The 27,035-nt window shown below is 43.8% G+C and overlaps 3 protein-coding genes across 4 annotated transcripts in view; 1 reads left to right on the forward strand and 2 right to left on the reverse strand.

The window, feature by feature from the left end:
- Positions 1 to 62: 62 nt before the first annotated feature.
- Positions 63 to 4,238, reverse strand: LOC103092874 (uncharacterized). Of its 2 annotated transcripts, none has more exons than XM_007499419.3 (8): positions 4,082 to 4,234; positions 3,631 to 3,705; positions 3,383 to 3,527; positions 3,079 to 3,115; positions 2,585 to 2,639; positions 2,293 to 2,364; positions 2,072 to 2,206; positions 63 to 1,131 (listed from the first exon to the last, which is right to left on the reverse strand). In XM_007499419.3, exons 2-8 carry the CDS (start codon positions 3,700 to 3,702, stop codon positions 1,039 to 1,041), a joined length of 609 nt encoding a protein of 202 aa, XP_007499481.1. In that variant the 5' UTR covers positions 3,703 to 3,705; positions 4,082 to 4,234; the 3' UTR covers positions 63 to 1,038. The 2 variants fall into 2 exon arrangements, with proteins under 2 accessions (XP_007499481.1, XP_016279678.1); XM_016424192.2 differs by having other exon boundaries at positions 1,057 to 1,260; positions 4,082 to 4,238.
- An 18-nt stretch (positions 4,239 to 4,256) lies between these two features.
- On the forward strand, positions 4,257 to 8,726 carry CDIPT (CDP-diacylglycerol--inositol 3-phosphatidyltransferase). Its single transcript, XM_001363940.5, has 6 exons — positions 4,257 to 5,456; positions 5,726 to 5,860; positions 6,827 to 6,980; positions 7,284 to 7,365; positions 7,618 to 7,699; positions 7,909 to 8,726. The coding sequence occupies exons 1-6, from the start codon at positions 5,414 to 5,416 to the stop codon at positions 8,052 to 8,054; spliced, it is 642 nt and encodes a 213-aa protein (XP_001363977.1). The 5' UTR covers positions 4,257 to 5,413; the 3' UTR covers positions 8,055 to 8,726.
- Positions 8,727 to 11,513: 2,787 nt separating this feature from the next.
- The window catches only part of MVP (major vault protein), a 31,441-nt gene continuing 15,919 nt past the window's right edge, over positions 11,514 to 27,035 (reverse strand). The window contains exons 5-15 of the mRNA XM_001368177.4: positions 24,913 to 25,044; positions 24,073 to 24,167; positions 22,961 to 23,197; positions 22,581 to 22,877; positions 19,061 to 19,305; positions 18,726 to 18,923; positions 17,223 to 17,609; positions 16,585 to 16,701; positions 12,873 to 12,999; positions 12,283 to 12,471; positions 11,514 to 11,810 (exon numbers count right to left, since the gene is read on the reverse strand). Of these exons, the coding sequence (XP_001368214.2) occupies positions 11,679 to 11,810; positions 12,283 to 12,471; positions 12,873 to 12,999; positions 16,585 to 16,701; positions 17,223 to 17,609; positions 18,726 to 18,923; positions 19,061 to 19,305; positions 22,581 to 22,877; positions 22,961 to 23,197; positions 24,073 to 24,167; positions 24,913 to 25,044 (2,156 nt within the window). The 3' untranslated portion in view covers positions 11,514 to 11,678. The remainder of the gene's footprint in view (positions 11,811 to 12,282; positions 12,472 to 12,872; positions 13,000 to 16,584; positions 16,702 to 17,222; positions 17,610 to 18,725; positions 18,924 to 19,060; positions 19,306 to 22,580; positions 22,878 to 22,960; positions 23,198 to 24,072; positions 24,168 to 24,912; positions 25,045 to 27,035) is intronic.

Raw genomic sequence — 27,035 nt, forward strand, 5'->3', positions numbered from 1 at the left:
GTTGGGAGAATGGCAAAACCAAAACCATACCACTCACTCTTAAGGAAGCTGAATAGGCTCAGTTGAAGCTTGGAGAGAATATTCTTTGAACTCTAAATAAAGATCTAATGGCAACAGCCCTTCAGAGAGAAAAGAGACTGTGAGAATAAAAAGGGATCTTCCAGATCATACAGTCCAACCACCATATGTACAGCTGAGAAAAAAAGAGATCAAGAAAAGGAAAGGGACTTGCACAAGGCCACACAATGACTTATAAGGGAGTCTAGAAACCAGGTCCCCTGATTCTTATTATAGTTAATATTAATTACATTCCAACATAATGGCTGTAAGGATGGCCAAGAACTCCTTATCCCCAGAGCTGAACTGGAGAGTAGATGCTCAAAGGGTCAACCCTCAGCTCAAATGTTCAAATGGTGGGAAACTCTGGGAGAGAAAATCTAAAACCAGGGAATTTAAAGGAATATATGGGGCATGGAAGGTGGCTCAATAGCTGGGCCTATAGTTGGGAAAACCTGGGTTCAAATATGTCCTCAGATACTTCCTAGCTGTGTGATCCTGGGCAAGTCACTTAATCTCAATTGCCTAGCCCTTACTACTCTTCTGTGTTGGAACTGATACTTAGTGTCAATTCTAAGACAGAAGGTAAGGGTTAAAAAGGGGGGGGGGTGGGATAGATAATTCAAAATAGCAGATTATCAATAACACCAGATTAAAAAACCAGCAGATAATCTGCAATATGGGATAGTCCATAAGCACTAGACATTCTGTTTGAGGATGAAGTTATATGATGCTGATGCTTAAAATCTGCCTTTTTTGTGATGCCAAATTTTGGTGAATGCTACTATAAAAAAGGAATATGCCTTTTTACAGCAAACTGGTTGTGGAGGGGTAGACTATGGTTCAGTGGTAAAATGATGTTCTAGACAATCTACCATGTAGAGCATATACACCTGAGGAATTCCTCAAAGAAGGATGAAACCACTATTCCCTTCCCTTCCTTGGGCTAGCAGTACCATACATCACCCTCTTCAGAGAAGATCAGACCAGAGCATTGACTGAATTGTGGGGAGGGGAAGGCGGGGGTCCCCGTCTCTTTATTAGTCTCTGGTTCCTGATGGTGTCATGGCCGGGCTGTAGAGGGTGAAGAAGTATGTCATTTTGTCTGAGAGAGTCTGGGCTTCAGGGATGATGATCATAGTTAGGAGTCCTCCCTGGGACTTTGTCAGTTGAGTTATGAAGGTTAGGGCCTCGAGCTACATTCTAAAAGGGGAGAGAGAGAGACAGAGACAGAGACAGAGACAGAGAGACAGAGAGAGAGAAAGATAGATAGATGATAGATAGATAGATAGATAGAGTGAGAGAGAGAAGGAAAAGAGGAGAGAAGGTATGAGCTCTTTCTGATTGGCCTATAGGGTTGCTTTTTGGATCAAGAATCCAAGGCAGAAGAATATCTGCCTCTAAAGCATTCTAAGGGAAGTACTCTGTCCTATGAGATTGGAAGTTACCTACTTATTTTTCCTATCCTATGAGTTTCTTCCCCTATCTTTTTCTGACCTTCTGCCCATTCCTCTCTTATCAATACCACAAATCTAGGTCTTGTATGCCTGAACAAAAAAGAAAAATCTTAGTGGTAGAAGGATTTTATACGGTCAGCTAGTCTAATATACCCTAATGAAGAAATCTCACCTCTGACCTCTTTGAGAGATGGCCATCCAGTCTCTGCTTTAACATTTTTAGTGACTTGGAGCTTTTTGAGGCAGCTAGATGGTAGACAGTTCTGACAGAAAATTCTTCCTAAATGGAAATTTGCTTCCCTGTTGCTTCCTCCCATTGATTCCAGTTCTTCCTTCCAGAGTAACATGGACTACAACTATCCCTTCAAATCTATGTAGTCAAGTCTTCCACTGTCTTCTTTCTTCTAAGCTAGGTAGATTTATTTTTTCCAAGAGCTACATGGAAGAATGGTTTCTAGGCCCATCTCCCATCCTAGTCACTTTTCTCTGGGTGAACTCTACCTTGTTAATGTACCTTTAAATCTACCTTAAAATGTTGCTCCCACAGTTCAAAGTACCTTGACATTTCCTTGCTCTTTCCTGGAGGCAAGGGAAGAGAGGCTTTCTGGTACAGCAGGGGGCCTACGAACAGGCCTTCTGGTAGTCAAAAACATGGTTCCACCTAGGGCCTCCTCCTGCCGAACAGTCTCTACCTAGGAAGGGCAAGAAATTAATGCAGAATGCTATCCCAGGCATTAGCCAGCCTGAGATAGAGTAACAGGATCAGGTTTTCTCTCACCTGCTTGTGTTGGGATGGCTCTTTGTCTTTTGACTTCAGCAATTTTCCTTTATCATCTTTGAAATCTTCAACCTGGAGCATTACCAGGAAGAAGAGGAGCTATGTTTGTTTCTGAGGTTTGGAGCAGAATCTTTCTTATCCTGGGGAAGGGGAATTCCTGTAGTTTCCTCTTTGAGGTGGGAAGGTACAAGAATCTTCTCCCTTTCAGATCCCTATAGTTGGCCACTTCTCCTTGCTCTAGGTAAGGCCCACCCAGTAGGAAGAGAGGGGATTCAAGAACCCTATCACATACCATCTCTCTGGATGGCAGGAGATGAGTTTTATTTCTGGTCCTGTTTCTGTCAGAACTACAAAGAAGAAAGGAAGAGGGTGAAAAAAATTGAACTCCCTGGTGGAAGGCAGCCTAGCTGCTCTCTCTTGGACATATCATAGTTCCCTCCTACCTACTAGTTCTACACAAAATTTCTTTTTCCAGGTGAATTCTCATTTCCTGCTTCCCTTGGGATACCAGACCCTTCTTCCCTGTAGGGTGTAGCAGGAAGTCTACTAGACTTCAAGTCTGAAAACCAGAGTTCAAGGCCTGACTCTGACACTTTTCTAGACCTGTGAGCAAGTCACTTAGTTCTTCTGTTCCAGCATCTATCAAATGGGAAATACATTTGTTCTATCAACCCCACACAATTCTGATAAGGAAAACAAATTGTAAAGCACAATATAAAAATATTATTTGCTATTTTCAACTTTCTCATACCCTGAGATGAGACTTTTCCCCTTAAAGCCTCTTACCGAGTATCCGTGCCCTTGGTCCTGGTGGTTGGCAGCACTGAAAACATAGGTCCTGGTTAGAAAGGTTGCTTCTTTCCATGACCAGAAAGGGAAGAAGGGATTGGAATGGCTAGTCACAGGGGGTGGGAAGTGAGGTTGAGGATAAGGAGATGAAGCACAAATGCCTGCCATGTTGTATGTAAAAGAGATGTTAAATGGAAGTGGTTTTTAAGAGAGGACCTGCTAGGGTTCAGAATGGGTTCCTAGGGAGTAGACTTAGGGGCTGGAGTACAGGGCACTGAAATGTTATTAGCGCAGGGATCACCGTGTCGGGACATCTGAGTTCCCTGGTCCAGTTTTTTCAGTTCCTTGGGCACGTCAGGGCTCATTGGGTATTGGGCTCCCATCAGGGCCTCATTGGTAAGTTCTGTGCTGACCCGGGCCAAATACTCCTCAGACCTGGTCATAACCTTGCAGGAGGGATGAGAGTTGAGGGAACCAGGGTCAGAAGGTTGACTCGATGGGGTGGGGGTGGGGCTGTCCCCTTCCCTGTAGCCCTCCCACAGCACTCACCGCTGATACAGTGGAATTGTGCGAGAGTCGAGTGGTCTTTTTTTCCTGAGTTCCTGAAGGACTGGGCTCCATCTCCTTGGGATCAGGTAGAGTGAGGTAGAGTATTAAGGTGGGAAGCTATCCCTTGGTTTTTTGTTTTTGTTTTTGTTTTTAGGGAGGTGGGACGGGCAGAGTCTGAAACCATCCCCACTACCAGTTATTTTCACAGTTGTCTGGATGAACCTCGGGGAGTTTCCTTTCTCCGACTGAATAACACATAAACTGTCCCCCTTTATTTTTCCGACTGATGAACATCCAGACCATCCCATGTCATTTCTTCCCGCCCCCTCTCACCAACTCGGTCCTCCTCCCTCTCCTCAAAAAGGTCCCTTCGCTTGCTTTCCCCCTCTTCTTCCCTCAGTCCTCGAGGTCCTTCCCCTAACCCAAGGGTCTAAGTCCTCATTCTGCGGACCTTATGTTGCGTAGAAATTGCTTAAGGCCCGGGAGGGAAGAGACGGGGAGGTCTTCTTAGTTAGCCCCGCGGTTGCTGTTGCTATGGGTACTGGTCGCTGAGGATAAGGGAATGGAAGGGGGAGGGGAAGAGTGGCACGGGGTGGTTGCCCCGGGAACCACGCAGGCGGAGGGAGCTCTGCAGCGCGTTGCTAGGAGACATCCCCTTCGAGTTCTAGAAGTCAAATCTGAAGTCATCTTTTTTTTTCCTTTATTTTTTCCCGGCATCCCTTTCTTTCTTCTCCGCTCGGGCCTAATCGGTTGCAGGAGACGCACTCAGCTTCTAGGGCGGGGAGGACTATTTATCCTTGCAATGGGCTTGGATCTTGGAAGAGTAGTGTCCTCCCAAGGGCCAGGGGGCGATCTCTCAAGTCAGCTTCCTCTAGTTTAGGGCTCCTTCTGGACCCTCTAGCTACCGCCTCGATGCCCGAGAGTGGCTGAGACCAAATGAGGACGAAAAGGCTAGGGAGTCGGGGTTGGAGGAAAGGTATGATTCTGGACTGAACCAAATGCACCGCTAAGTAGGGGTCTTCCAGGGTCAGATAGGTAGAATACGTCTCTCTCTTATTCCTCTTTAAGAAGATACACTCACACAATATTAAAAGTAGTTCTCTAGTCTTCTTATCTAGCTTCTATTCGATAACTTCCTCCGTTCTAAGTTTACCACTCACTTGTAATCTCTGCGCGTACTCCCTGTCTAACTCTAAACTTGGTACGGTCCAATCTAGAGAGGCGGAGGGAGGAAAAGGAAGCGGGCCTTTCTTAAAGGTATAGAAGCTATTTTTTGGCCTTCAATTTTGCGTCAACAAGGGCGGTAGAGCCGATTTCAGTGACACCGGGGGCCTTCCCCCCCTTACAGCTGGTGTTGCGACGACAGGAAGAAGGGTGGAGAGGAAGGTCTTAGAACCGGTCCCGGGGCCCCGAGGGAGGGGCATAGGGGCACCTGCACCCTTGCAGGAGGAAGGAGAGCGAGGCGCCGGCGGCTGCACATCTGGACCGGCTGATGCCTGGGACGGCTGGGGGGACTTGCACATCTGGGTCCCACTCGGGGCGCAGGCCGCTGGGTCCACTGCAACCCCGGAGCGGCTGATGCGCTGGAGCAGAGGGAGGGGCTGCACAGCGGCGGCGCCGAGGAGATCCCGGGGGCAGAATAGAGGGGCCGAGCGAGAGCCCGGAGCGCCTTAGCTCGCAGACAGGGCTTGCCCAAGCTGACCAGCGGGGGCCCGCGGCGTGAGCTGCTTGGGGACCGCTCTCCACCTCACTGCGAGAGGCCGACCATCCCCACCCTGCCGAGATGCCGGAAGAAAACATCTTTCTGTTCGTGCCCAATCTCATCGGTGAGTCAAGCGGGCACAGACCCCTAAGCCCAAGCCCCGGGGAGGGCGAGGGCGGAGCTTGGCCGGGGAAGGGGTTCCAACGCCAACTCTATCCCCCGCCCCCCCTCCAATTTACGTAACCTTGGCTGGTAGCTTCTGGTCCTCAGTCCTCCGCCTTTGTGTGGGGCATGGTCAGATTCCTTGACTTCCAGCGAACCTTTAAAATTTTTTTGGTTCCGTTATTCTGATCTGTTTCAGTACTCTTTCACCTCTCTGTTTCCTTCCCTCAGGCTATGCCCGGATCCTCTTCGCCTTCATTTCCTTCTACTTCATGCCCAGCTGTCCTTTGACGGCCTCCTCCTTCTACCTGCTTAGTGGGCTCTTGGATGCCTTCGATGGACATGCGGCCAGAGCCCTGAATCAAGGTGATTGCATGCCTAGCCTTTATTCCTCTCTGAGACCAAGAGGCCAGCAGTTAACGTCCCAGTTCCCTACTTCCCCCATCTTCCTGAGGCCTCAATTTCCTCACTCTCCAGTCAGGATTTTGATTTGTGAAAGGCTTTGCTTTGGAATGGGGTGACACCATCTCCACTGAGGATAGAACCAGAAGAAATAGGCTGGCACTACTTCTTCAGGAAGGATTTAGATTATTAGCCTCCAGGAAGAACTCCCTGGTTGTTAGGTTGTAAAACAGAACCAAGTGAGCAAGGTAGGTTTGGGGCTTCTCTTTTTCTGGGGAGCTCTCTTGTGAACTCATTGATTATTTAGACAGTTGATCTTGGAGATAGGGGCAGGGGATGAGATAGCCTCTTGAGAGTTGTAGATGTCTTTTGCTCCTCATTTTTTAAGATTTTAGATTATTTGCCCTAAGTTCAGAGGATTTCTCTACCTCTGGCTTTAATATCTGATTCTGTCTACCCTGGTTTTATCTCATACTTTTGACATGGTTCAAGACATAGTCAGGACATAGGAATATAAGGTTTTATACTAGGAAGGATATTTACTGACCATCTAGTCCAATGTCTTTGTGTACCTATGCTACTAAACTCAAAGAGTGACTTTCCAAAGGTCACCCAAATAGTAGAGTTGGGATTCAAATCAAAACTTCTGGCTGGTGATCCAGGGCTATTGCCCGGTAATATGATATACTGTACCTACCCACCATGCCTTCTATTCTAACCTTGACCCTCTCATAGATCAGTATCTCACTTGGCAGGCTATTTCTGAGTTGTCATCTCAGAGCCCAGGAGAGAATGAACACTCGATTTCTCAGTTCCTGTACATTTTTGGATTTGGAGCAATGCTGGGCATGCTAACTTCAGCCATTGATCCATTCTCCTCCACTGTATTCATCCTGAACCACTGACTCTCTTCTTACCTCTTTAACATAGGGACACGGTTTGGGGCAATGTTGGACATGCTGACTGATCGATGTTCTACTATGTGTCTGCTGGTAAACCTAGCTCTGCTGTACCCTCGGGCCACCCTACTCTTTCAGCTCAGCATGAGCCTGGATGTTGCCAGCCATTGGCTGCACCTACACAGGTTATACCCATTGCCTTTGTGGGTTGAAAAATTGTAACCTTGGGTGTGGCCCAGAATTGGCTGAGTTACTTCTGAAGTTAGTTCCAAAGGGGTGGTAGCATGCACTTAAGGCAAGGTTGGTAGAAAGAGAAGGTTTTTAGACACTTAGCTGGGGAATGGACTTTCTTCTTGGGAGCAAGAGAAAATACATGGCTCATGGTCAATATTATTCAGAGAAATGTAGGCAATAGCTTGGGGAGGTAGAGCAGAATAGGAATTGGAATGGGAGAGGTATATTTGATCTTTTCATGTTTTCCCCTCTAGCTCGGTGGTCCAAGGTAGTGCAAGCCACAAAACCATTGACCTGACAGGGAATCCTATCCTTCGACTCTACTATACTTCCCGGGTGAGTCCCAATCCAGGCCATACTCCCCCTCCCACCTCTATTCTCATTATCCAGCCTGCATCTCCATGCCATGTATCCCCCCTTTTTTAAAGTTTTAATTGGTTTTGGAGTGAATGTGGGTGGGCTTGTGGTAGGTACTCCCTCTGACCCAGTTGTTCTCTTTGTGTGTGAGGTACAGATGGGAGAGGGAAAGAGAAAAGATGGGAGTCCACTGTTCAAGTCAGAAACATGAGTTTTGCCTTCTTCCTGCAGCCAGTGCTATTCATCATGTGTGCTGGGAATGAAATTTTCTACTGTCTGCTTTACTTGCTCAGTTTCTCAGAGGGACCCTCAGGTATGATCCAGATTTTAGGGATGGGGGGGGGGGACCCAGGAGATCTGGGGACAAGCTGCATGGGGTGGGAGCTGGGGGAGATGCAGATAGGAGAAATGACTGACTTGATTGGATACTAATGACGAACCTTTTAATTGGATTTTCTTCTCTCCTTTCCTCTTCTACCAATCCCCTCTCTATACTGGACTTTTTTCCCTCCTTTCTTGCAGTGGGTTCAGTAGGTCTGTTCCGAATGGGACTCTGGGTCTCTGCTCCTATTGCTTTCCTCAAGTCCATCATCAGTGTCATCCACTTGGTCACTGCTGCACGAAACGTGGCTGCCCTGGATGCTGCTGATCGTGCCAAGAAGGAATAGCCCTGATGTCTTCTCTGCCTCCAGCAAACTTCCTGCCCCATTCCTCTCCGCCATGCCTTGCCCACCATCCACCATGGTGCTGTTATGCCCTCCCCCAATGAGGTCAGCCTTTTATATAACATAAGGCATATCCTCCACAGTGCTGTGTTCCTTCCACTCCCACCCCATGCTGTCAGAACCTCTTCCAGGATGTCACTGTTCTTTGTTCCCACTCCCAAACGGTGTCATTTCCCTGTGATGAGGGTAGAACCCAGATATTAGATGAGGGTTCTCTTTGTGGGGGCAATGATGAAGTCCCAGCCACAGGAGATGAGGCCATAGCCTCCATGACTTGGGGATGGCCATAGTCCAAGGGTGACTAGGCTCCTTAGGAGAAGGTATGGAGGAACAGAGGTGTGTCCTTGCACTGAACCAGGCAAGGGGGCTGTTGTTCCAGTCCCAGGAGATGGTGTGACCCATGCAAGTGGTGCTGCTGTGTTTGAGGGAGACGGTGTGGGGGCTGGCTCTCCACTAGGGGCCAAACTCCCCTCCTCTTGGTCTGAATGTCTGAATTGGAGGAGTCTTTGCCCAGGAGGGAAGGAGGTTCACTGGATCCTTCCCTGTTGTACTATCTCATGATGTGTAACCTGGCCCTGAGGCCTTGATGATAAAGGAGGAAACTTCACAATCAGAGCCCAGGCTCCTGTCTTCACTTCCTTGACTGTTTTCTTAAGGTGGGGGACTGGATAAATCGCATAACACTCAGGAACAAAGAGACCTCACTTCCTTTCACTTAAACTATGTTTGTCCTGTGGTACCTCTCCCCAATACTACCCCTTAGGTGGAAGGCTTTCCTTTCAGCTCTCTAACTACTTTTAAGACCTTTGTACTCAGAGAAATGTCTTATGATTCCTCCTAGCACCTGGGAGCCAAATCATTGCCCATGGTTCTAGGTACTTTTATTTAATATTCTAACACTGTTGGCTAGCTCCTGGTGCCCATAGGCCTTATCTCCCCATGAGTCTGAACTCTTGGGGGGGCAGAAATACCTTGATATCAATCAGTAGCCTTGAATCTCTAGAGCATCTGAGCTGGCAGAAGAGAACTCCTCAGGAAGCAGGACCATTGACCAACTATAGAATATCAGAATATCAGTGGAGCTAGATGGGACCTTGGAGGCCAGCTAGTTCAACCCTTTCATTTTACAGATGAAGAAAATGAGGGCCACAGGGTTAAAGGGATTGAGACTTAAACAAAAGGCTTCTAACTCCACAACCAGTGCTCTTTGAGATCTAAGTTTGCTGACTATGGAATGTACTCATAGGCAGTGCATTCCAATTATCTCTCCTTCTGTATCAGGCATCAGGAAAATGTCAGTAATTGCACTTCTTATTGGGGTGAGGCAGGGTAGGATAAGATAGGCAGTTGACTAGAGTATTTGCAGCCAGAGGTGATTCTAAAGAACCACCTTAATTGCTAGGCTTATAGCATGCACAACAGGGTAAGATTGCCCCCCCCCCCCACTCCCTAGGGTAGAGGCAAAATGATTAATTCAGGGCCATGTACTTGAGCCCCTCTACCTCAGGAAGTCTAGAGATCTGACTTAGCTGCAGCCACGGGAAAGGAAGCTGGAGTTGGACTATAGGGGCTCTACCATCTCTAAAATCACTATTCTCTGAATCCCACCTCTGTCACATATGATGTTGGGCCTCAGTTTTATGACCTGCAAAATGAGACATTTGAGCTAGATGGGCCCTTTGGTCCCTTCAGCTCTTACCCTTCAATAATCCTAGGCTCCCAAGAGAGCTCCTACAAACCCAAACAAAGGGGCTAAAGCAATGGCTATCATCAGCTGAGGAGAAAGCTCTGAAGGTGAGGAAAGGGTGGGAAGAAGGCTTCAAGTGGAGGATTCATCAGGGAAGCTGAACCAATTTGCTCTGGTCAGACCAAAAGGAAACAACTGGAATTGTATCATCTTTCAAAAAACAACAAAATTTATAAAATGCCATGTGTGCTGTGGATAAGATATCAAGACCTAACACTTCAGTCAAATGACACAAGTTATCTGTGGGCAGAGTAGATGACTCCATTTCCTGGCCACCTGGCAGGGATATAAGAGACAGACCTCTCTTGGCTAGAGGCCCAAGCAAATTGGGACCAACCCACTAAACCCACAAGGTAATCAGAAGCATGTCTGACATATGATGTCTTCAGTATCTCAAAGCTGGGGGCCTTGGGGGAGGAATTTGCTTTCCCTAGATCACAAAAGAGGTTAGAATTATAAAATTTTAGGATTGGATAGGACTAGAAGTGTCATCCATCCAGTCCAGCTTCCTTTCTGTCCCCCCCCCCCAAAAAAAAACACTTTTTCTTTGGCAAAGGATGGATCTAAAAATGTAAGAAGTATGTATTTCACATTAGTAATAACTAATTGGGGGGCAGAAAATAATAACCAATTTGGGGAGAAGTCTTCAATCTGAAAGAAATCATCATTGGAGGAAATCTGGCTTAGCACCATTTCTCTGACCTGTAAAGCATTTTTCTACATACTGGAAATGCTAAATCCAACCCATAGCTAAAAAAACCTACTTTTCAACATGTATTGAAAGAATTGTTGCAGGACTTAGTTTTAGCAAAGCTTGTTTTTCCTGTCTTTTCTTGATTCTGAAAAGATAGAGATGAATAGAAAATGATCTTTCCCTGCCCTCCAGCTCAGGCTGTGGTTAATTCTTTGGGTCAGGATCTGGAGACCTGGGCCTTTTCCTCAAGGCTACATCCAATATCTTGCACCTCCGAAACCATTATCATCAGCAAAAGAAAGCCAAAACAAGGAGTTGAAAACCTTAGTAATTTTTTTAGAAAAGCAAAATTAAAGGATATGGAGTGGAGGTGGAACCAAGATGGCAGAGTAGAGGCATGGAGAGCTTGAGAGAATCCTTCAACGAACCTTAACACTTCAAAATGAATACTACTAGAGTGACAGAACCAATAAAGGAATAGAGTAAAGCAATTTTCCTGCAGAAAGTACATGGTGTGGTCTGGTGGCAATTAGTTGCCTTTGACCATGGTATTCTGTCTAGAGGCATCCTTTCTACTTTGTACTTCCATGTTTGGTAAGAAGGGGAAACAGAAAAGGAACCAAGCCCTGGCCTATGCTTAACTGGGTCAACCCCACTCTTTTTATCTAAGGAAACAGGCTCAGAAGTGAAAGGGACTTGGTCCAGGGTCACCTAAACTCAAATTCAGGTTTTCCAATACCAAATCTATGGATTTTTCTCTTCCCTTATTATATCTTGCTGTTTTTTTTTTTTTAATCCACAGAGAAAAGGAAATCAGACCCACTTTCAAGCAGCCTACCCAGGTTAAAGGAGAGAGTATGAGGAATTCCTATGATCCTTTGCTGGATCACAGGTATCTTGTCTAACCTGCCCATCAAATCCCCATGAATGAGGCACTGAATGAGAGAAGCAGAGACACAAATGAATGAAAAAAAGGTTCATTTTTCGGGGGAAAATAAGGCACAGAATAGTCCTCTCCTAAACCCTGGTGGGTGGGGAAGGGTGGAGGAAAAGAGAGACTCAGAGAGTGGTCTAACTATCTAATGGAGTTGGGGGAGAAATCACTATTTTTCTGTATCTTATCAACTCACTTTTCCTCAGTAGGAAGCCTAGGCCCCCCCAGCCCCAGAAGCCCGGTGGCTGTGCTGAAGAGATTGATTGGAGTGGAGCCATCTGTAATGAGGGTTGATTTTAGTCCAAGACCCTGAAGTAGTTTTACCTATGATAAGAGAAGGAAATACAACAATTATAGGATGAAAAAATTTTACAGCGATAAGGAACCTTAGAAAATAATTCTTTTACATATAGATCTTAAAACAGTCTCTGGGGCTAAGTGGGCTTAATTAACTAGCCCAGGGTCACACAGCAGGGACTTGCATACAGGTGTTCTGATTCTCTTTCTACTATACAAGTATCAAGTGGCATTAAAGCTGGAAGGGACCTTTGGGACTGTCTCTAGTTAAATTTCAATTTTATAAAGAGATTCAAAAGCATTCCTAGAACTCAGAATTTTTCCAGTCAGATCAGATCAACAGCAATTTTCTTCCCTTCCCACCCAAAACACACCAGCTTCTGGCCCTCAGAGATCTTCTTCCCAACCAGGACAGAAGGATTTTCCTTGGATTGCCAAGACCTTTTGGACATTCCTAAACTGGAGTGGTCTCCTCCCTCATTTCTTCTGGCTAGCTTACCTGCAGCTCAGGCCCAGCCAGCGCAAGGTCCCGAATAGTGCCAGAGCCCAAGGCCTCTGTCATCTCCTTGAACTTCTTAACCTCCACTTCTGCCAGTCTCTCTGCCTTGTTCAGTTCCAGCTCCATTTGGGCCTTGGAGTAGATGAGCTCCTGCTCCCTGGCTTTCTGTATTCGAAGTAATTCTGCCTCCTGAAGAAAGGAATTCAATCAGATCTCTGGGCCCTAAGGGGCAATATAAGCCACCACCCTCATCTACCACTGCCTTGCTTTGTGGTTACCACTGCAAGTGCCCTACACTTTGAGGATGGATAAAAGTATAGGTGAAGCAAACACAGAATGGAGAAAAGAGAAAACAGAAATACAAAAAGAGGCTGATCACTAGGTCAGCCTTAGTGGGCTCAGTAAGGTTTTATGCAGAAAAGTAGGAATTTAGCTGAGCCTTGAAAGATGAGGAAGTAACACGAACCATGACACATAAAATAGGAAGGATATATCGACATTTCAGAAAAGAAGCTACTTTCCCCCTTTCAGGTTCCTTTCTTTTCTGCCTTGGCTCTAACCCAGGAACCTTTAAGGTGCTTCCTACTCACCGTTTCTATGGCTAAGGCCTCTGCCTTCAGCTTGGCCTGTAGAACTGCTCCTTCTCCCTCAATCCGAGCTGCCTGGGCCCGGGATTCTGCCTCTGCTTTAGCAGCTCCAGTACTTTCCACAGCAGTGCTTGGGAAGGAAAAGTTGGATGAGACCCATGGCAAAAAAAGTCCTTTTCTTCCCTTCCCTACTTGAAACTTCCTGGCTTGGTACCATCTTTCTCCTGATTTCCTTGTTTCTTTCAATAATTCAATTCAGCATTTATTAATCAGTATTAAGTGAGGCAACATACAGAAGAAAATAAGAACAGTAGTTTAAGGTTCAATGAGTGGGGATGAACTTTGGTTCTCACTTATTTAAATTGGTCAAAGGAGGGAAGAATACATACACACAGTTGGGTAGAGAAATATAGTTCACATAACTAGGAAATGGGTGAAAAGAAGAAAGATGTAGCAATAAGAGGAAGAGCAGATTGAAACTTAGTGGGTGTACAAAACACACATTTATAAATATTTACATATAGTTTTTTTGTGGTGATAAAGAATTGGAATTGATTGAGTACCCATCAGCTAGGGAGTAGAAGAGCAAGTTATAGTATAGAAATATGATAGAATACTATTATGCTCTAAGATACAATGAAAGGGATAGTTTCAGGGAAACCTGGAAAAATATATATGAACTGATAGAGTGAAGTGAACAGAAACAGGAGAACAATTTACACAGTGACAACAATATGGTAAAACAAATATCTTGAAAGATTTGTGAATTCTGATCAGTTTAACAATCAACCACAATTCATAAGATTTGTGTGATGAAACATGCTGTTTGCCTCAGCAGAAAAGTGAAGGGCTTGGAGTATGGAAGCAGATGTGTGTGTGTGTATCTGTGTAAATAAAATTTTCTTTTGGATAAGGCCAATGCAGAAATCTGTTTTGCTTGACTATACACATTTTTAATAAGGATTTTTTCTTTTGATCATTTTGTGGGAAGGTAGATTTTTGCTCATTGAAAAAATTTAATGAAATTTAATAAAATTTAAAAAAATAAAAAAGGAAAGCAATTTGGAATTCTAATTCCAGAGGTACTCAACTCTCTATGTCCTTTGACCTAGCAATACTCCTACTAGACCCCAATATTTCAAAGAGAATAAAGGGGGGGAAAAAAGGACCCATGTACTTCTGTACAAAATATTTCTAGTAGCTCTTTATGTAGTGGCAAGAACTGGAAACTAAGGGGATGCTAAGGGAAACTAAGGATCACCTGGGGAATGGCTAAAGAAACTACAGTATATGAATATAAGGGAATACTATTGTGCTATACAAATGAAAAGATGTTTTCCACGAAACTTGGCAAGATCTGTATGGACCAAGCAAAACCAGAGCAATTTACAGGATAACATCAACATTTCAAAACCAAGCAAATCTGAAAGCCTTAAGAACTATTGATTATGCAGAAGAGCAGAACCAGGAGAACATTGTACACAGAGACTGATACACTGTGGCACAATTGAACGTAATGGACTTCTCCATTAGTGGCAATGCAGTGATCCTGGACAACTGGGAGGGATTTATGAGAAAGAACACTATCCACATTCAGAGGAAGAGCTGTGGGAGTAGAAATACAGAAGAAAAACAACTGCTTCAATACATGGGTCGATGCTGATATGATTGAGGATGTAAACTCTAAATGAACATCCTAGTGCAAACAACAACATGGAAATGGGTTCTGATCAAGGACATGTGTAATACCCAGTGGAATTGTGAGTTGGCTGCGGGAAGGGTGGGTGGAGGGGAGGGAAGGAAATAATGTAATTATTGTAACCAAGGAATAATGTTCTAAATTGACTAAATAAATTAATTCAAATTCTTTTAAAAAAACTGTTGATTACAGGAGCTTCATGATGAAGAAAGCTATCCACCTCATGACAGCGATGATGGACTAAGAGACAATGAGATACACATTTTTGTATGTGGTTAATGTTTACTTGACTAGGGTTTTGCAAGGGGAGGGGAGAGGAAGGGAAAAGAAATGCTTGATAATTTAAAAAAATTGTTTTAAGTGATAGGAATAAGATAAGTACCACATAGACACCTCACCCTCAAGGAATTTAGAATCCCACATTGGGGAATATGATATGTAAACAGTAAGTAGGATATGATACAAAGCAGAGTAAAACAGACTAAAATGAGGAAGGAATATGTTCTAGGAATGGAGGCTGGTCTTTTTGGATAGATAGGAACAAATGAGCACAAGAAAGAAAAGGGAATAACAAATAGTTCAGTCTGTCCAGAATATCCCTTTTGTGAAACAAAAGAATTATAAAATAAAGGTGGGAAAGTAGGTTGGGACCATAACTGTGGAGGGCCTTTGATACCAGGCTAAAGGAGTTTGATATTTTACTCTAGAGGCCATGGTGAGCCATGAGGGTTTTTATAAGTAGAAGAGTGAAGTCATTAGCCCTGTGCATTAGAAACATGATTTTGGCAGTCATGTGATCACTAAATTGAGGATGGGGAGACTCTGGAGACAGGGAAACCAGTTAAGAGGCTATCATAATCCAGATAAAGGCTTAACAGTATGCTGGGAGAACAGAAAATGCTCTCCCACAGCACTCCTTTTATTCTTTATTTCTTGCGTCAAGGAAAGACTGTACAAGGAGAGAGACTGGATTATGATGATGGTGTCAACAGAAATGGAGGTTGGGGCAGATTTAGGGGAAATTTGATGGGAGCAGTTGGAAGATGAGTTTGAGGGACTGGTGAGATATTTTGGTGGAGATGTCAAGCAGACAGCTGAAACAATGGAATAGAGGCTTTGGAGAGCTAAGTATTCAGAAATGGAAGTAACTCATATATTCCAAGGTTGGAGAATAAGAATAAATTGTAATATCTTCATGTAGTAGAATATTTTTTTTTTTTTTAAAGTGTGACATATGGGAGAGGTGGTGGGAGGGGGGAGGAGGAAAAGAAAATGATCTTTGTTTCCAATGAATAATGTTTGGAAATGACCAAATAAAATAATGTTTAAAAAAAAAAGTGTGAAATAAGGAGCTATGGAAAGACCAATGAGATGACGCAAAGTAACATCATAGCATTGAAACTGTATACATCAACGATATGTACCTCCTGTCCCCCTCTCCTCCCAAAAAAGTAAAGAAAATAGCCAAAAGGTGGCAAGGCCCAGAAAGGGACACAAACCATCTTATTTGCCAGTACTTCTGTTAACTCTTTTGGTTCTGTTTTGTAAAAAAAATTAGGGGGGACTTTGAGAAGATTTCAGTCATTTCTCTTAAATGTTCATTTTATTGTTTTGGTGACACTTAAACTTAAGTTTTTAAAATTACTGGTGACATTGGAAAGTAAGAGTAACAGAAGGTAGGAACTCTCTCCTGTTCCTTTGGCCAGAGGGGGTCAAGGAAGTGGTCTCTTTGCCTTCTCTAGGTTTTCTTCTTTTCTCTCCTTATTTAGTTGTGTCTGACTTTGCTTGACCCCATTTGGGATTTTCTTGGCAGAGACACTAAAGTGGTTTGTCATTTTCTTCTCCAGCTCATCTTATAGAAGAGGAAACTGAGGCAAACAGGGTTAAGTATTTTTCCCAGATCACAAAGCCAGTAAGTGTTGGAGGCCAGATTTGAACTCAGGAAGATGAGTTTTCCTGACTCCAGGTCTGACACTCCATCCCCTGTGCCACCTGGATACCCTCTTCTCTCCTTACCTCTCAGCTTCAAGGAGCAGCAGCTCCTTTCGAGCTTTTTCGGCTTCTGCTTGGTCCAAGATCTTCTGACGCTCCAGCCGCCCCCGAGCCTCCTGCTCTAGTCTCTGAGCCTCATGTCTGAAAGAAAAGGAGATGGGAAAAGACTCTTGAGGATAGTTGTAGAAGAAGAATGGGAGCGAGGCAGGGCCAGAGACAAGTACATTATGGGGGGAGGAAGGAAACTGGCATTTATCAAGCACTTGCTATGTACGCAGCAACGTGCTAAGTTCTTTACAAAAATTGTTTCATTTGGTCTTTGAAACTCTGGGAAGCAGATCACACAGCTAGTGAAACATCTGAGGCTGAATTTGAATCACTTGGCTACCTTAAGGAGGTCTCTAGATGTTAAGTATACTCAATATACAAAGGCAGCTGAGTGGTGTAGTTGATATAGTGCTAGTCCTGGAGTCAGGATGACCTGAGTTCAAATATAGGTTTAAGTACTTACTAGCTATAGGACCTTGGGCAAGTTGCTTGACCTCTGTTTGCCTCAGTTTCCCCATCTGTCAAATGGGAGTAATAATAGCACCTCCCTCCCCAAACTATGGAAATGAGTGCAGAACTGGGCATGGGTGGGGAAAGCTAGCTGCTCCACTTACTTAGCTGCAGCTTCTTGGGAATTGGTAGTGATTTCAATGGCCAGCTGGACACTCCGTTGTAAAGCATCCCGGGTCCGCTGGTCCACGGGTTCTACAGACTGGACATCCACACTACTGACTACCAATCCATTCTGAGGGAAGAAGGCTCGGTCCCGGGGTGGAGGCAGGGCAGCACCCCCAGGTCCTTTCTCTGCTCTTTCCTCAAAACCAAAGACAGACATACGAATGATGCGAGCTGAATTCTTATGGAAGTCATCAAAGGTGACTGAGGCCACAGCCCCTCGAACCCTGGAGGCAATGGCTTTGCAAGCGTCACCCACAAAGTCTGGGACAGAGAAGAGCCGAGCAGCCTCTTGGGGGTCATTCCGGTCTGTCAGTTCAAAGTGCCTGTGGGTGAAGAAAGAGAGAAAGAGGTTCCATCTCCTTCTTCAACAATGAAGTCCTCTATTTAGGCCTCTGCCTAGGAGTCAGGATTTTTTTTTCAGATCTAATTACTTCTTGTCTCGATTATTGAAATGGACTCCTAAATGGTCTCCTTACCTCTAGTTTTACCCCCCCTCCAATCTGTCTTCCACAGTTGCCAAAGTGATTTTTCCTTATGTAAAATTATAAGTAGGTCACCTTCCTACTCAAATTCTAGAGTTGTTTTATTATCTTTAGGATAAAATATAATCGTAAAAAATAATAATAGTAATGTAATATTTATATTGTGCATACTATGTGCCAGAGACTGTACTAAGCGATTTTTACAAATATCTCATTTGATCCTCACAGTTTTGGGAGGGAGGTGCTATTATTATCCCCATTTGACAGGTGAGGAAACTGAGGCAAACAGAGGTCAAATGATTTGCCCAAGGTCCTACAGCTAGTAAATACTTAAGCCTACATTTGAATTCAGGTCATCCTGACTCCAGGACTAGAACTATATCAACTGCACCACCCAGCTGCCTATAAATAAACTCTTTTGTTTGGCTTTTGAAGTTCTTTACAATCTAATTTGGTGCTATGTATCTGTTTTTGTTATAAATTATTCCTGTGTGGGAAAAAATAACTCTACTCCACCCCATGACACCCACAATGGCCTAGCATGGTTGGCATGTAACATCTCGATGGAGGGGGCAGTGAGCTGAACTTTAAAAAAGCTGTTCATAATTCTCCCCTACTCCAAATGCCCTTTCTTCCTCAAACATCTCTTATTTACTCTATGTATTACTTATACATTAATATTTTCTTCCCAAAGAATGTAAGCTCTCTGAAAGGATAATTTAATTTTTGTCACTGTATCCTCAGCACTTAGCACAGAGTATGGCATCAGCTATAAGGTTCTCCATGATCCAGACTCTGCTTAGTCTGACTCTTGACTATTTCCTAGGAACCTCCCTTTCCATTACTCAGGAGTTGGAGGCGAGTTTCCCTCCCAGCTCCTCCCCCCACCACACCCCCCACCTACAAAGCTGGCGCTGGTCCTAGGAAAGGTCTGTGTCCACGGTGATCCCTAGTTACCAGTTGTAAGCCAGCTGCAGTTGTAGCCGGGCATGGTCTGCTGTTTCAATAGTGATGACATCAGTAAAGAAATCAGGCCCCAGCAGCAGGCAGAGTGTCCGGCGGGCATGGGGGCGCTTGGGCCGGCCAGCTGAGAGGGACAACACTGTGAACTGCTCCTCAGGACCAAGGCATACCAACTCTGGCCCAAACACAACCCTGTGGAAAGTATGAAGAGTCAGCCAAATAGAGAAGCATCTTTTTTAGTGTTTTTAATAGATCCCAGGACTAAGAGAAAGAAACCACCTAACATTCCACTCAGGATAGGATAGTCTTTTCCCCATGCTTTCCCTGACCTTGCTTTCTTTTCTCTGTAGTCATACACCTGTACAGCGGCATTGTGGGGAACTCGGTAGCTCACAACTCGAGTCTTATCCCTGGTGGCAGGGAGCTCACGATTTCTTGATTCTCCCACTGCACCCCTGTCTGCCAGTGGATCTTGCCCCTTGCTCAGCAGTTCTTCCACCCCAGGTGGCAGCTCCTTCTCCCATAGTTCTTCATCTTGGGTCAGCATATAGGTTTCACCAACAACTGCCCGGACCTAAAGAAGAGACCAGGCTAAAGACATTCTCCAAGAAGGCAGGGATAAGGAAATATAAAACCAAAGCTTTAACCTATCCTGTTCCTTTTAACTCAAACTATAATCTTATCTAACCATTTTACCCCTATGTTAGGTGCTAACAGACAATTGATAAACATCTATTGAATTGAATGAAAAAAAAATCTGGATTTTTGCTCCACTACTAACTCATTAAGTGACTTTGGGCAAGTTTCTTCCCTCTCTGGGTCTCAGTTTTCTCCTATACACAGACTAGGGGAGGATAGAGCAGCAATTAGGTGATTTCTGAGGTCCCTCTGCTCTGAAACCTAGAGTGTTGAGATCTGAAATGCCACTCCTTGCCAGCTGAGATCCCACCCATTTCTAAGAGCTTAGTTCAAATGCTTTGTCTCTCATTAAGCCTTCTCCAATTTCTCTTTCATCTGTTATAATCTTCCCAAAGCCTATTCCAAGTCCTCACATAGCATTGTGCATATATCTCTCTTAATAAATGTTTGATGAATTGAGTTTAGTAAGGACATATTATGCAGAACATTGGGCTAGGCCCTAGAAGAAACATTAAGTTAAATAATATATAGTACCTGCCCTCATGGAACTTCCCGCCTGATCATTTTTATTTTCTTATATGGCTGGCAAGTAGCTGGCCCTTAAGACAATTCCAAAAGATGAGTATACCAGAAACATGGAATTTTTTTTTTTTTGAGCCTGTGTCTCCCTAGCTTATCCTGACCACAGTACAACAGCTACTCAGGGCCTGACCCCACTTGCTGATCAGAATGGAAATTCTGATCTGCTCTATTTTTCTAACAAGGGCTGGTTCTGCCCTCCTTAAGCAGCTCATGGTCCCCTGACTCGTAGAGGTTCATTATGTGGGTTTAGTATGAACACTTAAATTAGCTTTAGCCCTAATAAATTTCAGAACTCCCAAACTCTGACAGCAATCTGCCAGCCTCAGTGTCCCCAGTAGCAGGGACCACCATGGTGTTCACCACCACACAAGGAAGCCACTCCATTAATATCTCTCTTATTACTGTCTCCCTCTTAGTCACTAGGATTGGTTCCCTTAATCTTATAGTTACTTCCTCTTTTTCTTACCTGTTTCATCTCTATCTAGGCAGCTGACCATAAGAGCAGGTCTTCCAGAATATTTCCCAGGCAAGAGAGCATATTCAAATTTATAAATGATACCCCAGGATAAAGACAGTGAGATAAAAGACACCATTTTCCTTTCTGTGACCTTCAGGGAGGTGGATATGGTGTTTTAGGTATGGAGAAGGTCAATCACCAGAGACTTGGAAAAACTGAATCAAAGTTTTAACAATCAGATTGGAACTAGGTTGTTTACATTCATATACTATACTGTAAAAATGGAGATTTGAACCTCAGACTTCAATCCCCAGAAGTCCTTGGCACTTCCCAGAATTCCCTATAATCTCACCTGAATCCCCACCTGGGCCAAGAACAAAATTTGTATTTAAATTGACTGTATCTCCCACTTGGTCTCTCTGCTTCTGCTTCTAAGCATACGAGTCTCTCAAGATGTAGTAAGTGAAATTGAATGGGTTATGTGCCCTAGGCACGTGCTTTCTTATTTTGTATTTCTTTATCCTTGATTTCTAATAATCTTTAATAAACCTCTAAAAATATAATACTTTTAGTAGAGAAACTAATTTAACTGTTACAATACTCTGGTTGGTATTAGTAATCAGAAAAAAAATTAGGTCAAGATCTGGCAGAATCATTTGATGAGAGGCCCACTGATTGGGGCTTATGGTTTACTTTACTCTTTAATCTGATTTAACTCCAGGTTCTAGACAAAAGTTTGGCTATCCCCCTCACATGTGGAATGCTCCTAATTTCTGCCTTCTGGTTTCTTCAAGTCCCAGGGAAAATTCCACCTACAGGAAACCCTGTATTTCCTTATTCTTTTTTTTTTTAAATAAACTCCTAACTTCTGTCTTTGATCAATACTATGAATTGGTTCTAAGAAGAATAGTAAGGGCTAGGCAATGGGAGTTAAATGACTTGCCCAGGGTCTCATAGCCAGGAAGTGTGTGAGGCCAGATTTAAACCTAAGATTGCCCATCTCTATCCATTGAGCCACCTAGCTGGCCCTATTCCCTTATTTTAAATTTCTCTTCATTTTAATGCCTTCTTTTTGTTGACTATTTCCTATTTAACCTGTATATAATTTGTACATGGGAACTTGGATGCTGTCACCCCTATTAGATTGTGAAGTTCTTGAGGGCAGGGATTATTACATTTCTTTGTAACCCCAGGTCTTAGCACAGTGCTTGGCACATAGCAGGTGCTTAAAAAATTGTTTACTAGCTACTTCTATAAATCACTTAGCATCAAGATTTGAGTTCTAATTTTGGGAACTTTGAGACCTTTTAGACTGTAAACTCCTTGAGGGCTTTTTATTAATTGTAACCCCAGGGTTTAGCACAGTACCTGGCATATAGTAGGAGCTTAATAAATGTTCATTGGATTAGGCTGGAGTTCTGTCACTTATAAGTGGTCTGACTGAGGGAAGGTCACCTTTCTATTCTAGGTTTCTGTTTCTTCATCTAAAAAATGAGGATCTGCTTCTACTGTGGGAAATAATTGAGGTAAGATGTCAGAAAAAGGGAGGCAAATCTTTCCCTGGGAGCTTGGAGGTAGGCATGGGGTTCTATAGCTCCATGGCCAATTCTGTGTAAGCTGAAGTTTTAATTCAGACAACTGAGAAAGTTTCAAATCAGCCATGGAGAGAGTTGCTGAACCTGAAGTCTGGAAGATTTGTATTCAAATATGGTTTCTGACACTAATTGTATGACCCTGAATAAGTCACTTAACATCTCTCTGCCTCAGTGTTCTCATCTGCAAAATGGAGACCATAATAACAGTCCCTCCCTTCCCTTCACAGGGTTGTTGCTAAGACTAAAGGACATAGTGCAACCATTACAAATATGAATAACATGAAAATAGGTTTTGAGTAATAAGACGTGCATAAACCAGTGGAATTGCTTGTCAGCTCTGGGCGGGGGGAAGGAAAAGGGGAGAGAGAGCACATGAATCATGTAACCATGGAAAAATATTCTAAATAAATTAATTAAATTAAAAAATAAAATTCAAATGAAATAAAATAATGTGAAAAAAATAAAGGAGGTGGTATATGTAAAGGAATTGATGAACCTTAATGAGCTATAAGTCAAGCTATTATTCTTTCATTTCGGATCTGAGTTTGGAAGTCTTTCCCCAGGTTCCAGACTCACCTTGCCAGTCTTGACATCTCTCACATAGATGCCTTCATTCTCATCCAGGGGAATGGCCTGGCGTTGCTCTATCACTTCTACTTTGGCTGGAGGAACATACTCCAGGGGTCCCCTAATCAGCCAGCGATCTCCAGCCCGCTTGCTGGAAACCTTTTCCTCACCAATCTCCCCACCTTCTCCCTCGGTCAGAGGCTGGAGGGCCCTTAGGAGCAGTCCTTCATCTTCTGACAGCACAAACACCTGCTGGATCCCCTGCTCCAAACTCTCCCCAGGCTGAAGGAAGAAGGATTTCTCCCCCTGTCGGGAAAAGACACAAAGTCAGGACAAAGGACGCTTTCTGTTCGCGACGGGGCCTGCCCGCGTCCTGCCGGCCTCGTCACCTTCACCACGCGCTTGTGTCCCAGCTGGTTCTTGCCGTCGGGCCCCACGGGGTCGACAATCACACAGTAGTTCCGAGGACCCAGGGTGGTGATTTTCACAATTCCCAGCACCTCCTCGTAAACATCAGGCACGTGGGCTTCGGCGTCCGCCTGGGTGACCAGCCACTCTTCTCCGGTGTGGCGCGGCACGCCTCTCACGTCGCGGAAGTTCTGCAGAGCCCGGAGGTGCAGGGCTATCTGTGAAGGGAGACGAGAGCTAGAGGGACCTTTTGCCTCTCAAGAAATCCAGAAGGATGTGATCTCCCGCTCAGTGGCCATAACATTAATGCCAGGAGAGCCGCCATGTATATGCTGCTCTTTGATCTTGACCATCAACTCATCCTTTCTTAGCCTTCTTCATCCTGACAGGATCTCTGGTTCCTTACTACTGACTACTTCCTCCCTGATCCAAGAGACTTAGGAAAGCTATACGGATAGAAAAGGGTCTTCCATTTACCCTACTTCCAGAGTGATGCCCCAACACCTGCCAGTGAGGTTAGAAGAATGGCGTTAACTTATTCTTGTGTCATGGATGCTTTTGGGAGTCTGGTACCCATGGATTCCTTCTCAGAATAGGGATTTTCAATGCATAAAATAAAACGTAAAGGATTACAAAGGAAATCAAGGCTATTGAAATATAATTTAAAAAATTAGGGGGCAGCTGGGTGGCTCAGTGGATTGAGAGCCAGGCCCAGAGATGGGAGGTCCTGGGTTCAAATCTGGCCTCAGACACATCCCAGCTGTGTGACCCTGGGCAAATCACTTAACCCCCATTGCCTAGCCCTTACCACTCTTCTGCCTTGGAACCAATACACAGTTGTATTGGTTCCAAGGCAGAAGGGTTTAAAAAAAATTTAGAGACTGCAAAGTTAAGAACCAATGGGCTAGGGGTTCTTGAAATGAGAACTGAATTCTCATTTTCTAGACTGATCGCTATTCATTTTCTCCCTTGATACTCCCCCTTATCCTGCTTTCCTACAAAATCTCATCGTCCATGGGAGTCTTCCCCATTCAGCTTCCTGTAGTGCTTTAGTGCTTGTGGGGTTCCTCCCATTCCCCAGGAGCTTATAAACCTTGTCTGTGAGGACCACAGCATTGACCACATCCAGAACTTCTTCAAACACACCTGGGAGGTAAGCTCCCACCGAGCGTACCAGCCATTCTTCTCCTATCAGAGAATGGAGAGAGTCATGTTAAAAGTTTAGAAACTTGGCAAACCCTGAAAAAACAATCCCCTTTGATTCTGGTCACGAATGCTCCTCCTCAGAACAGACAGATGGAGGTCAGAGACTGAGACGCTACCTGTCTCTGGTTAGTCCTATCTGAAAAATTCTGCTCATTATAATTTATTTCTGTTGTTTTCTAACCTCAGCAATGCTTTTTTTTTTAAAGGCTGATCTTGAACCTTGGGAGAAAAAGCCCTTTGATGTGGAGACTTCATAATTGCCAGTGCTTATGTATCTTCCAGCCTCCTTCAGATACTTTGCCTTTTTCTTTTTCTTTTTTTTTAAACCCTTACCTTCCATCTTGGAATCAATATTCTATGGGTTCCAAGGCAGAAGAGTGGTAAGGGCTAGGCAATGGGGGTCAAGTGACTTGCCCAGGGTCACACAGCTGGGACGTGTCTGAGGCCTGATTTGAATCTAGGACCTCCCATCTCTAGGCCTGGCTCTCAATCCACTGAGCCACCCAGCTGCCCACACTTTGCCTTTTTCTTAACTTTAAACACTGCCAAGTTCCTGAGGCTTCTTGGAGAGAGCTAAGTTCTCCATGCCCGTGGTTCCTCCACCTTCCCCCCAGTCCTTCTCTTTATAAACATATCTACCCTTATCTTTGTTCTCCCCATTCCAGATCATCCCTTCTTCCTTACCTCATCCCCATTTCATCTGCCTCTAGCCCTACTCTCCCCTTACCTGTCACCCTCTGTTTGCCATCCCGGTCCAGACATTCCTTCCGGGCCCGTAGTCGAAGAGCCTGGTTGTGTAGGATCACCGTGGCCTGGATTGTCTCCACCACTTCCACCTCCTTTTGGGGGATGTATGTGCCTGAGAGGTTGGCATGGAAATGGCATTATTGTATTGTTCAGAAAACTGATTATCATACTGTTTAAATCTAATTTTATGTGATTAGAGATTGTTTGAATCCAGAATGTTGTCTTGATCTCAGTAATTCTCTAGGAATGCCAGAGATAGTTAGAAGGAATTTTGGGCTCCCTTCACCCCCACTCTGGGATCAATCTAAAACATTTTCTGTTTTGGGTTGACTTAACCAGAATCATGTTTTAGTTTTTCACCCGAGCTTGTGTATTGGATTCTCTTTGTGTTTTGGCTTTTTATTTTATTCTATTGAATATTTTTAATTTGAACATAATTGAATATTTATGTTGATATCCATCTCAATCAACTTTTTTTTGAAGCTGCCCTCTCTGCAAAATTGCTTAATTGCATGTGAAGTTCATATGCCTTTGTCTAAATCCTATATAATGTGAAACTTTCCAGAGCCTGGAGAATATGGAGCCACACTATTTTCTGCACTCTCTCCTCCACCAAATGAGCTAATACATTTCTAAAACTACTTCAGATTTTGGGATTTGTTCTCATCACTGACAAAAGAAAGGGAAAAGAGGGAATAGGAAAGGTCAGGATAGTGTAATGCCCAGATTTTAGCCAATAAAAAATATGAGGACATTTCCCAAAGAATAACATTGTTTATTAATGGGAGTATTCAAATCCATTAAGAAAGAGTGCATCTTTCCAGTGAGCTAAGATGGTTTGGTGGATAGAGAGCCAGGCCTAGTTTTGGGAAGTTTTTGGAAGTAAATCTGGTCTCAGACACTTTCTAGCTGTGTGACCCTGGGCAGATCATAATGCAAATTGCCTAGCCCTTACTTATCTTCTGCCTTGGAACCAATGTATATTATCGACTCTAAGAGAGAAGGTAAGGATTTAAAAAAACAACTGCATAATACATGTAAAGTCCAGTGGAACTGCTTGTCAACTATGGGAGTGGGGAAGGAAGAGGGGAAGGAGACAACATGAATCCTGTAACCTTGGAAAACTTATTGTGTAAATTTGTCACTGGAATAAAATAAATTTTGAAAAAATGAATTTTTCACTAGTCTTTTTTCTTCTTTTTCTTCCTCTTCCCTTCTTAGAATTACTATTAAGTACTGGTCCCAAGGCAGAAAAGTGGTAAGGGCTAAGCAATTGGGGTTAAGTGACTTATCCAAAGTCACACAGCTGGGGCACTCTTTGTGGTGGCAAAAAATTGGGAAATGAAGGGGTTTCCCCTTGATTGGGGAATAACTGAACAAATTGTGATATATGATGGTGATGGAATACTATTGTGCTTTAAAGAATGCTGAATTACCCATTCCTACTAAAAACACTAGAAAGCATAGGAATAGAAAAGTCATTCCTAAAAATAATAAACAGTATATATCTAAAACCATCAACTAATATCATCTGCAATGGGGATAAACTAAATCCATTCCCATTAAGATCAGGAGTGAAACAAGGATGCCCATTATCAGCTCTATTATTTGACATTGTATTAGAAACACTAGCAGTAGCAATTAGAGAAGAAAAAGAAATTGAAGGCATCAAAATAGGCAAGGAGGAGACCAAATTATCACTCTTTGCAGATGACATGATGGTCTACTTAAAGAATCCTAGAGATTCAACCAAAAAGCTAATCGAAATAATCAACAACTTTAGCAAAGTTGCAGGATACAAAATAAACCCACATAAGTCATCAGCATTTCTATATAATTCCAACACAGCTCAGCAGCAAGAACTAGAAAGAGAAATCCCATTCAAAATTACCGAAGACAAAATAAAATACCTAGGAATCTCTCTCCCAAGACAAACACAGGAACTATATGAACACAACTACAAAACACTCTCCACACAACTAAAACTAGACTTGAGCAATTGGAAAAACATTAATTGCTCATGGATAGGACGAGTCAATATAATAAAAATGACCATCCTACCCAAACTTATTTATCTATTTAGTGCCATACCCATGGAACTTC

This window comes from Monodelphis domestica, chromosome 7 (assembly GCF_027887165.1).
Source record: "Monodelphis domestica isolate mMonDom1 chromosome 7, mMonDom1.pri, whole genome shotgun sequence".
NCBI lineage: Eukaryota > Metazoa > Chordata > Mammalia > Didelphimorphia > Didelphidae > Monodelphis > Monodelphis domestica.